Source organism: Geotrypetes seraphini, chromosome 13, assembly GCF_902459505.1.
Source record: "Geotrypetes seraphini chromosome 13, aGeoSer1.1, whole genome shotgun sequence".
Lineage (NCBI taxonomy): Eukaryota > Metazoa > Chordata > Amphibia > Gymnophiona > Dermophiidae > Geotrypetes > Geotrypetes seraphini.
The window spans coordinates 78050071-78062457 of NC_047096.1; the positions used below are offsets into that span (position 1 = coordinate 78050071).

Below are 12387 nucleotides of genomic sequence, written 5' to 3' on the forward strand. Positions count from 1 at the left end.
ATCAGAAATGATCTCATGATCTTTAAGATTGCCCCATCCCCAAAGACATTCCTCATGACATTGTTCAGGGGTAAACCTGGATTCATTCTTTTATTCTTTCCGTAATAATACAACTTGAGCCCTTGAACATCACCACCAGCAAAGCCTTAGTAATACAGATGACTCACTTCCCTAGAAGCACCCATTGGCATATCCCAAGGCTCTAGAACATTCTTCTTACCTTTGTGCCAGCCTGCACTGTTGACTCTGGTGGATATACAATGAAATGTCTGAGTGTAAATCCAAAGCCTTGGGGATTCTTCTTAAGATGTAAAGTTTTCGGGCCCACCCAAGGAAACAGTGGCCCAGGTGAGGAGTCCCCATCTGTCTGCTAAACACAGAGAAAAAAACACAAAGTCAAACAAGACAAAGGCCACCCTCCATTACACATCATGGGATACTGCCCCCATTAACCAGCATATGGTAAATGTCACATAAGCATGATAAGTTGGAAGCTGCGGGAAGAAAAAAAGACAGATATGTAGGTATATATAAAATAATAAGACCCCAGACTCTAGAAACCTCATATACTTCCCGTCCATCTCTCTCTATTACCCCTGGAAGTCTCCTCCAAAGCTCAGACACAGCCAGTCAGGGAGCTCAAAAGGATGAAATAATGGCCAAAGACCAGATGAAGCTCCTCTCAGATTCCTCACTGTACGACAAAGTTAAGTAGTATCTTGAACTATGAATATTAGAAGCATTATACACACAGAAAGATACAGTAAGTGAGGGAATCCATTAAGGCAGCTTGAAGGGAAAATGCATCATACTGAGTTAGTTCCCTACTGAAGGCTGCCAAAATCAAAAAATTGTCTTTTCTTGTTGTTTTCATTGTTAGCAAGTGCAAAGGAAGAACAAAGGGTCTCGAAGAGGTGTTTCAAGCCTCTTGTCAATTCTGAAGAAGCATGGGGCACATCAGATTGAGGGAACTATGGCAGGAAGATGGCAGCTTTCGTTTCAATGCAATTAATATCCCATGAACGCAGCATGTGATCACTGGAGGCTTGGATGGAAGAATTTCAGCACAGATGGGACCGTATCTATATATGATATGTAATGTAAACAGCTTTGATTATAACCACAGAAAGGCAATATATCAAGCCCAATCCCTTTTCCCACTTTTCTACTTCAGGTCACCATTGCAAAAATCCATTACTGTGATATTAGACTCAGTTTGAACTGCCCTAATTTCGCTGGGGAAGATAGTTTCTTCATTAGGTATACTGATTGCTCATAAGTAACTGTGCTTTCAGGCACAAGAAATACATGTGGAGGAGCATAATCAAAACATACGTCTAAGTCTGATTTGGACGTAAGGCGCTAATTACCCAAAGTCGTCAGGGCACAAATGTCCATTCTCGAAAAATACGTCTAAAGTATACTTTTTTTGAAAATTGGCCATCTGTACGTCCAGGTGTTTAATCGTCCAGACCGCCACTACGTCTGTCTTTATACCACATTCTCATCCAAATATTCATCCAAGTCATAAACACCCAGAACAGGACCTTTTGGACGTGGAAGGGGCCAGCATTGTGATGGACTGGCCACCCAGACAAGGCAACAGAGCACTGGGGCACCTTCCAGGGTACTGCTGTGAAATTTACAAATAGGGTGCCACATAAATATCTCACCAGAACTCCCATATAAGTAATGTTGAGCCCCCCCAGAACCCACTATACCCACCTGTCTACAACCCTGATAGTCCTTATGGCTGCAGGTGCCATCTATATAGCAGTACAGGAGTTTGGGGTTTTTGGTGGGCTCACATATTCCACCATTAATGTAGTGGTTAGAGTGGCTTATGGGCCTGGGTCCTCCTCTCTATGGTTCGGTAGCCCACTCCCTAGACTATTTAAGCCACCTCTATGCAGTTCTACTAGGCTTTCCTATGGCAGGTATTGACGTTCCGGAGGCAGGTATGTACACTTTTATTCCGAGTTTTATGGTGGTGTGAGGGGCGGAGTGTGGGGGGGGTCTTTACTTTGTCCATGCAGTGGTTATCTGGCCACTTTGGATACCTTTTGGGCACTTATCCCTGTTTTTAGATAGCCTAAGTCTCACAACGTATAAGCTCCATCCAGGCAATTATTGCTGCAAGATGACTATGTCTAGGTCAGCCCACATCCCAGCCTAACCACTCCTCCAAAAACACCCCTTTCTGCTCTGGGTGCACAGTGAGATTCTGAGACCTAAAAAGTCCATGGATACGCCTAAAAAGCCGTTTCGACTGTACTTGGACGATCTGTTCTTTTGATCGTCCCAAGTACAGACGTGGCCAGGTTTTTGGACATATTTTTGTTTTGATTATGAGCCCCATAGTCAAGTAGGGGTTGAAATCTGGATAAGTATCTTTTTGAACTGCAAATGCTATTTTTATTATCTATTAAAATAGGTTTTATGCAGGATGAGAAAACATAGAAAGGCAGACAAGAGTGCTAAATTTGCTGGTTCTTAATTTTCTAACTATGCCCTTAATCTTTTGAATGAAATCCTTCAACACCATCTAATGGAAGTCCTTATGGTTCCTCAGAGGCCATACCTCCTGTAAATAAGAACTTTTTCTATAATCTGGATGACATGATTGGTGAAGTACAAAGAAAATATGACCAGGGAAGGAAAGAGCTCTCTTTGGCAATGTCCGAAAAGAAGTATATACTAATGCTTGAAATATGGAAAATAAGGTTCCAGATCTTGAGGATGTGATGGAAGAAACTGAGTTGGATTTAGTGGTGATCACAGAGATGTGGTTTATGGAGAACCATGACTGGGATATAGTTATACCAGGTTATAGTCTATTCAGGAAAGACAAGGTAGGAAGAAAAGGAGGAGTGATGTTGTATGTTGTAAAAGATCATATTAAAACTACAGGATCTATAGGGTAAGAAAGAGGTATTGTTGGATCAGTTTGGAAAGAAAGAATAGAAAATGTATTTACATTGGTATGATATACAGGCCTCCTTCACAGACAGAAGTAGGAGACAGAGATTTAATAATAGACATTCAGAATATAGCTTTAAAAGGGGGAAGAATTACTAACAGGTGATTTTAACATGCCAGATGTTGATTGGGGTATCTCTATTGCGAGGTCATCTAGAAGGAGGGAGATCCTGGATTCCCTACAAGGAGAACTGTTCCAGCAGTTGGTAATAGAACCCACGTGGGCTGAGGCCATACTGAACTTAGTACTTACAAACGGGGAAAGTGTTTCTGATGTTACAGTGATTGATCATCTGGCATCCAGTGATCACCACATGGTGTGGTTTAATATTAAGACAGGTGTAGACAGGGATCATTCAAAAGTAAACTTAAAAAAAAAAAACTTTGTTCAGATTAGGGATGACATCAAGGAATTGTTATCTGGAAGAAGTAGGAAAGAAGGCAAAACTGAAAGGATCTATTGTAAAGGCAACAAATCATTTTGTAAGGAAAGTAAGAGGAAAAGGCAGCAGCTTTGATTCTCAAAAGTAGCTGAGAAGGTAAAGAAAAAAAAGAGGTGAGCTTTCATAAACTACAAAAGATCACAGAAAGAGGACAACAGGCAAAAATATCTGGAAAAATTAAGAGAGGCTGGTAGGCTGATCTTGTAGTCAGTCAGGAAAGCAAAGATGCAAATGGAAGAAAAAATAACTGACATGGTAAAACAGGGGGGGGACAAGACATTTTGTAGATATATTAGTGAAGAAGTGCAAAAGATATATTTATTGTAGATATATTGGAAGAAGTGCAAAAGTGGCATTATGAGACTCAAAGGTGAAGGGAAGAAATATGTAGAAGCTGATAAAGATAAGGCTGAATTGCTTAACATATATTTCTGTTCTGTAATCACAGCTGAAGCATCAGGAGCATGACCACAGAAGACAAACGCAAAGAGGAGCAGAGGTGTGGTAGATCCTGATCGATTTTCAGAGGATTGTGTTCATGAGGAGATAGCTAAACTAAAGGTGGACAAAGTGATGGGGCCAGATGGTGTACATCAGAGGGTGCTGAAGGAACTTAGTCAAGTTCTGGTGGCTCCACTGGATGACCTTTTCAATGCTTTCTAGAGTTGGGAGTAGCACCAGAGGACTGGAGAAGGGCAGATTTGGTCCCTCTCCACAAAAGTGGAAATAAGAAAGAAGTAGGGAACTACAGGCCCATTAGTCTGACTTCTGTGGTAAGTAAATTAATGGAAACTCTTTTAAAACAGAGAATACTGAGGTTTCTGGAATCCATAAGAATATAAGATTAGCCTTACTGGGTCACACCAATGGTCCATCAAGCCCAGTAGCTGATTCTCATGGTGGCCAATCCAGGTCCCTAGTACCTGGCCAAACCACAACGAGTAGCAACATTCCATGCTACTGATCCCAGGCAAGCAGTGGCTTCCCCCATGTCTTTCTCAATATGACAGACTATGGACATTTCCTCCAGGAAATTGTCCAAACCTTTCTTAAAACCAGCTACATTATCTGCTCTTACCACAACCTCTGTCAATGCGTTCCAGAGCTTAACTATTCTCCGAGTGAAAAAATATTTCCTACTATTGGTTTTAAAAGTATTTATTTACCTGTAACTTCATCGAGTATCCCCTAGTCTTTGTAATTTTTGACGGAGTGAAAAATCGATCCACTTGTACCTGTTCTACTCCACTCAGAATTTTGTAGACTTCAACCATATCTACTCTCAGCTGTCTCTTTTCAAAGCTGAAGAGCCCTAACCTTATTAGTCTTTCCTCTTATGAGAGGAGTTCCATCGCCTTTATCATCTTGGTCACTCTTCTTTTAATTTCCTAGTGCCGTTGTATCTTTCTTGATATAAGGAGATCAGAATTGAACACAATACTCCAGATGATGTCGCACCATCGGAGCGATACAGGGGCATTATAACATTCTTAGTCCTGTTAACCATCCTTTTTTAATAATTCCTAGCATCTTGTTTGATTTTTTGATCGCCACCACACATTGGGCGCTAACCCCCAAGGTGGACCCTAGCATCTGGTAACTGTGATTCGGGTTATTCTTCCCAATGTACATCACTTTGCATTTGTCCACATTAAATTTCATCTGCCATTTGGACGCCCAGTCTTCCAATTCCTTAAGGTCTGCCTGCAATTTTTCACAATCCGCTTTTAACAGTTTAGTATCATCTGCCAATTTAATCGCCTCACTCATCATCCCAATTTCCAGATCATTTATAAATAAGTTAAATAGCACCTGTCCCAGTATAGACCTGCGGCACTCCACTGTTTACTCTCCTCCATTGAGAAAAATGACCATTTAACCCTACCCTCTATTTCCTATCCGATAACCAAATTCCTAATCCACAACTGAACTTTGTCACCTATCCCATGCTACTTTAATTTTCTCAGGAGCCTCTCGTGAGGAACTTTATTAAAAGCTTTCTGAAAATCTAGATACACAGTGTGTGGTTGAGCATTCCGTACCTTAGAGAGAACACTGGTAGGGACAGTTGGTCCTTTTGTCAGCTGGGAGCAGAGATAAGCAGCAAGAAGCTTAAAATGTACAAGTTGTGAGTTACATACAAATCTAATTTAAGAACAGCTTTAAAAAATGTAACTCATTCTTAACCCGGGGCCTGCCTGTAGTCTTATTTCTGAAATGCAACATAACAAAATGGACACAATGGACCCGATTCTATAAACGGTGCCTAGGTTAGCCATCCTAATTACAAAAACATAGCAACGCCTAACTAACCTCCCCCTTTACAAAACCGTAGCGCGGTTTTTAGCGCCGGCTGCAGCGGTTAACAGCTCCAATGCTCTTAGGAATTCTATGAGCATCAGAGCTGTCACTACAGTAGCCAGGGCTAAAAACTATGCTACGATTTTGTAAAGGGGGGTAAAATTTGAAAACAATTTAGTTCCTTTTAATGGGTTAATGGCATGGTAATTGTCAACACCATTAAAAACCCATTTAAAAACACACATTTTTTAAATTTCTAATTTAGGTTGCACGCAGATATCAGAACGGCACCTAGCAACACCTAAGTTGAAGTGCCCTCTGCCACCTAATACCACCTACCTGAAAATAGGCATGGTTAGGAGTGGAGAATAGGCGTGGTTGACTTAAGTGTTGTTAGGTGCGAGGCAGGCACCGGGAAATTAGGCCAGGTAAAACCAGATTCTGTAAAGAACATCTAGCAGTTGATTGACAACCGTGTAGAGCAGAGCCTACAAGTTAGGTGCCAGTTACAGAATCAGGCCCAAAAAGGTTCCACAGCTCATCAACTGGAAACTATAATGTGCCATAAAGCCATAGGCCTCACAATCCATAGAGAAGCAGAGACTAAAGTTGGTGTGATCTTTTGAGACAGTTCCATACAAACTGATAAAAAAAAGTTTGATATTAGAAAATCAGATAGAGAGGTAAAGGAAAAATAAAAACCACCCCATAACAGCATTACAAATAGGTTTCTATACAAAGTGATTACTCTATACTATGTACAGAGAAAAGAGATTAAACCGCAGAAAGACACAGAAATAGTACCAAGAAGCATACAGAGTATCATGGTCTTCACTAAAAACAACTTCCAAGTCTGCCGGTACATATCACTCCCTATGGAAGGAAGCTCTTTGGCCCAATGCCAGTATCAAGAAACGCCCTTAGTAGTAAAATCTGAGAGAAACTGAGATTACATCCAAACAAAACCCTGAGTAAATTCCTGTCATGGTGTTTGCAAAATAAACTTGGAGGTGAGGAGTGGCCTAGTGGTTAGAACCCATCGCTTCAAGGGATCTCCGGTGGCCTGGCTTCCTTCCTCGGCCTGCTGTCTTCCAACTGTTTTGACAGCCTCCGATCTTGGGCACTGTCTCTCCTTCAGGCAGAGTTTGACTGTCTTACCTACCAGGATCAAATTTAGCTACAGTGGGGCCAACTTCTGCTTCACAGAATGAATTGAAATCATCTTCAAAGACTTTATTTTATTCTACATTCTCCTCTCCTCTCCTTTTTATTTAATTTATATTTAACTGCATCTAGTAATGGGTCTAGCCTAAGCCACTTATGATATATCCTATCTCTTTATCTTATCTCTAGCTTTCCTATCACTAATGGAGTTCCTTTCCTAATTTATTTGTGTTGTAGGTCTTTGATATTCTTAAGTGGTATAACAAATGTTAATAAAACATAAGGCTAGATTCACTAAGCAAACCGATTGTGTACCAATTGGTTTGCAAACCCTTTGCGACCCGATTTCCCTCCAACCTGTGTAGCAATCCCATCCCGATCCGTGCATGCAAATGAGGGGAATCAGCATGCAAAACAGGAAGGACGCAATTCACAAAAGTTTTTTCTCTACACACCGACTGTCTGGCCGATCAAGAACACGCGACTGGTGAGACCAGTCGCTTGTGTAAAAAACAGCTTTGCTCCGACTCTTCTCTCTGGCTCCCCTGCTCTCTCTGCCTACCTCAACTCTCTCTAGTTCCCCCGACTTTTCCTGCTCCCTACCTGCCCTGGCTCCCCAAACTCTCCTGCTCTCTGCTGCCCTTCCCCGCAGTGCAAGTCCAGGGTTTTAAAGCGTGGCTGCACTGCAGGGAAGGGCAGCGGAGTGCAGGAGAGTCATAAATTGCCCACCCCTGGCCCAGCCGCCCAGCCCGACCCCCCCCTTACGTAAAAGTTGGGAGCAGGAGGGGTGCTCAGTCCCTCCTGCCTGCCTGGATCCACTCCCCTTCCTCCCCATACCTTGAAAATATAGGGGTGCCTCAGCCAATCAGGAACTTAGGCCCCTCCCCGCGCATCATATGATGCACTGGGGCATGGCCTAAGGCCCGTATTGTGTCGCGCACCTGGCAGAGCAACAGGAGCAGGAGGACTTTGTTTATGTGTAAAACACGCAAAATATCTGCCCAATTTAAAAAAAAATATTTTTCAAGCCGGCAGAAGCCCTGACAGCAGTAACAAGAGGCTGCTTCTCCTGTCACTACTGTCAGGGCTCTAGCGATCCGTGCGGTCGATTGGGGGCGTGCCTCTGATCGCCCCCATTTGCATGCAGATGGTTGGGGAATCGCTCGGCCTGCCTCCAACCACACATGAATCGGACCTGGATCAGAGGGTTAATGAATCTAGCCCATAAACCCGTGCCTTAGCACCCTATGGTTTTAGGTTCAATCCCTGCGCTACTCCTTGTGACCCTGGGCAAGTCACTTAACACTCCAATGCCCCAGGTACTCGTAGATTGTGAGACCACCAGGACAGATAGGTTGAAATTGAAATTAGGGAAATACTTTTTAAAACCAATAGGAGGACATTTTTTTTTCACTCAGAGAATAGTTAAGCTCTGGAACGCGTTGCCCAAGGTTGTGGTAAGAGCAGATAACTTAGCTGGTTTTAAGAAAGGTTTGGACAATTTCTTGGAGGAAAAGTTTATAGTCTATTATTGTGAAAGACATGGGGGAAGCCACTGTTTGCCCTGGATCGGTAGCATGGAATATTGCTACTCCTTGGGCTTTGGCCAGGTACTAATGACCTGGATTGGCCATCATGAGAACGGGCTACTGGGCTTGATGGACCATTGGTCTGACCCAGTAAGGCTATTCTTATGTTCTTACGTTCTTAAATAAGTACCTGAATGTATACCTCTTTGAATAGAAGTGGTATATAAGACATGTAAATAAATACCATTTCATTCACATATCATCAACATACAAAACATCTATAATAATAAAAAGCTAAGCGCGCATGCGCACTTGCACCGTGTGTTCCCTGATCCCTTTTCTGTCGGGATGTGGCGGCACAAGTGCGCATGCGCTAGATGGCGCGACGTGAGGGGCCGCCACTTAGGAGAGCAGGGGATTTGGCTGGCCCCGGCCAGGCAAGACCCCCCCTTCCCCGCTGCACCCAGGCCCCACAGCCCTGCCTTCACAGGATCGACTCCTCAAGCCGGGACCGCAGCCTGCTTTGCCCTGCCCTCCTTCGCACGCTTTAATGCGGATTCAATGATCCCACCCACGGGCCTCGCTTCAGCTCCCCGGCCGTGAAGTCTAGCGCTCTATCGGGTGCTCCTCGATTGGCGAATTCCTTGGCGACGACGATGACGACATGGAGGGCTCGAGTTTTTCCCTTCCGTGAGGGGCGCATGCACTTGCACTCTGTCCCTCTCTTCTGTGGCGTCACGGGCTACTCTCCGAGAGCAGGCGAGTGAAGCCCGGTACTTCCGGGTAGCTAAGGGGCGGAGCGCGGCGCATGACCAGGGTCTGGGTGGAGAAGCCGGTGCTGAAAGCGCCAGGGAGGAGCCACCCCCAAGACAAAGTTGCCAGCAGAAATGTAACTATTGCAGACTGCTTGGGGGGGAGAGGGGGAAGGAAGGGAGGCCTACTGCTGGACAGGGGAAGCAGGGAAAGGTGCTGATGGACGGGGGGAAAAAAGGAAGGGAGGCCTACTGCTGGACAGGGGGAGCAGGAAGAGGTGCTGATGGACAGGAGGGAGGTAAAACAAAGGGAGTAGGGCTGCTGCTGGAAGGGAGAATGGACAGGGGGAGCATGCAAGGGGTGGTGGTGTACAGCCAAAAGAAAGACAGAAATACAGAGGAGACAGAGAGAGAAAGAAATAAAGACAGACACACACCATATATATATTCTAGCACCTGTTAATATAACGGGCTATAAAGCTAGTATTATATATTTCTCTTGCCCCTCAAAGGGGAAAGTGAGGAAGTTTTAACACAGAGTACAAAGCTTCAAAGATCACCAATCACAACCTCTCATATACACAGGTCTGCAGCAGGAAGCAGTTCATAGGACTTGGGCCATGTTATCTAATCTAATCTGTCCTCTTATATTCCACCAACTCCTCCAACTGACCGATCATCATCCAGGATCAACAAACATTATCACAAACAAGGATTAGAAAACAAATTATTGAAGAACAACCTCTATTAAATAAAAATGTTTTCAGAGAAGGATGAGATCTTTATCTATTGGTAACATCTTCCAAACTGAAATCACCTAATGGCTACAATAATTTTCCAATCTTTTATAACCTACTCCAGGAACATTGTTCCTAGCCTGAGAAATTTTGAGACTTTGGGAAACAGAACAAGTGGACTAACTGCTCTAAACCAGAAACTTCAAAATTTTATAAACAAATCGAGCAAGTTAGCAAACTTAGGCTCCCTTTTATCAAGCTGCGTTAGGGTTTTTTTTATTGTGAGTTGCTGAGGTAAAAGCTCCGATGATCTTAGGAATTCTATGAGCGTCAGAGCTTTTACCGCAGCAGCCTGTGATTAAAAAAAACCCTAGCGTAATTTCATAAGAGGGGGGGGGGGGCCATAATTTGTGCTTACATCAGCAACCAATGTAGCAAATAAATTATGGAGAAGCCATCATATTCATATTAACAAAAATATGGACTCGGCAGCTGTATTTTGTAACATCTGAAGCTTAAACCTCAATTGTTTTGAAATACTAGAGTATAAACTATTGCAAAAATTCAAAATGCAACAGTACTAAAGCTTAAACTAATAAAGAAATTGGCTCCATTAAAAAATGAGACCATTGTTTACAACTGATGCATTCTAAAAACATTCTCCCTCTTTTACAAAGCCTGATAGTGCGGACTGCTGCAGTAACGGCCCCAAAGTCCATAGGGATTTAAAGGGCTTTTGCCACGCAGTTTTCTAAAAGGGGGGGGGGGGGGTGGGATTGTTTTTAATCTAATCTACAATTTGTGAGTCGCACTATGCTTGAGCAGGTTCAAGGTGACTTATAATTCGAGAGAGGTAGAAGAGGGGAGAGAGGAGAGGAGACGGGGCAAGACTTCTAAGTGGGTGATGAAGGGAATTTCAAGGTACAATGTACATTGAAGGAACCAGAGTCTTTGAGATAGAACAAACTATTGACTGTCGACGGAGTAGATCGTCTCGAAGAGAAGAGTTTTTTTCAAAATTTGAGGTAGCAGGGTTCCGTTTTGATCGCTGTCAGCAGGCAGTTCCAGATCTTTGAGCCAATGTAGGTGATAACAATCTGATTAACTTTAGGTTCTAACACAAGTATGGAGTCCAGCAAAATTCTCAATAAGTAAACCTTTCCCCACTCAGAGAAATTGAGAGGGGAAAGGTTTAGAACAAATGCCAGGAAGTTCTTTTTCACCCAGAGGGTGGTGGATACATGGAACGCGCTACCGGAGGATGTGATAAGCAGAAGCACGCTACAGGGCTTCAAAGAGGGTCTGGACAGGTACCTGGAGGACAAAGGGATTGAGGGGTACAGATAAGAGTAGAGGTAAGGTTAGAGAGATAGGATTAGAGGTAATTTGCAAAATTAGTCAGAGACCACTGTTCAGGCAGTGGGCCTGATGGGCCGCCGCGAGAGCGGACCGCTGGGCGAGATGGACCTCTGGTCTGCCTCAGCGGAGGCAACTTCTTATGTTCTTAATTACTTTTACAGCTTTCAGTACCAGTGAAGGAACATAAACCACAACGTCCATTCACAGTATCAGGACCTGCCCTCCAGAAAATAGGTCATTTAAACCTAATAACATAACAACTAGATTCAGTGAAAGTGAAAACGTTTTTCCTCCCCTTACTGATTCTAGGGAAGAAAAAGACGTGGCAAGTCATGGCTTCCAGACAGCCAGCCTCCAAAACTCACAAAAGTTTCAACCCCCATCCTGTCCTGTACTCTAGAATTGTCTACGCCATCACTTTCAGCAATCCCTATTTTGTGCCAATGTTTTCAGCCCCCACAATCTGCACTATTAAGAGTCTCCTCTAAGCCCCTGTGCTGTGAATTTCATTGGGGTCTCCTTGGACACCTTCAAATACAGACTTATACAGTATAGTGGAAAAACTTTTAATCCTCGTTCCAGTTAGTGCACCAGTACCAAGGAGTAAAGCCCAGGAGCTCTGTCCCAGGCAGGGAGGGGCTGGGCACTGATGGTATCACAGGTTTTCCCATTATGACCCAGGCATGCTAGAACATGAGCACACTCCCAGCATTGCTCAGCCACTTGCACCACCAGTGTCTCAGTTCTTTTATCATATTATTTTTAAGCTGACAACTAAATGTGCCCTTGTGATTTAACCTGTATAGACAAGTAAAAAAAGAAACATTCAAAGACAGAAAAACTGAAAACAAAACAAAAACCCAGAGCTAGTAGCAGCAGTAGTAGCAGTAAGAAAGAGGTGGAGTCATATACTCCTGGCAAAATTCTACGCATGATGTGCAGAATTCTGCACAAACCTCCCGTTCTGCCCCTGTTTCCATTCCTCCCTCCTCCCCCATGCAGGTCTGGCTTCTCTCCCTCTGACCAACCCCCTCACCATGAGATCCGACTTACCTACAGCCTCCCAAAAAAGCAGCAGAGGCAGCGCTGTGAATAGGCAGCTTGCGGCCGGCCCCGCTGGGGA

At 43.7% G+C, this 12387-nt stretch overlaps 1 protein-coding gene across 5 annotated transcripts in view; it reads right to left on the minus strand.

Moving 5' to 3' along the window:
• The window catches only part of ARHGAP23 (Rho GTPase activating protein 23), a 136675-nt gene that overhangs the window by 70568 nt on the left and 53720 nt on the right, over window positions 1-12387 (minus strand). For all 5 annotated transcript variants that reach the window (XM_033918431.1, XM_033918430.1, XM_033918429.1 and 2 more), the window contains exon 2: window positions 221-370. In XM_033918431.1, coding sequence (XP_033774322.1) covers window positions 221-370 — 150 coding nt within the window. The remainder of the gene's footprint in view (window positions 1-220; window positions 371-12387) is intronic.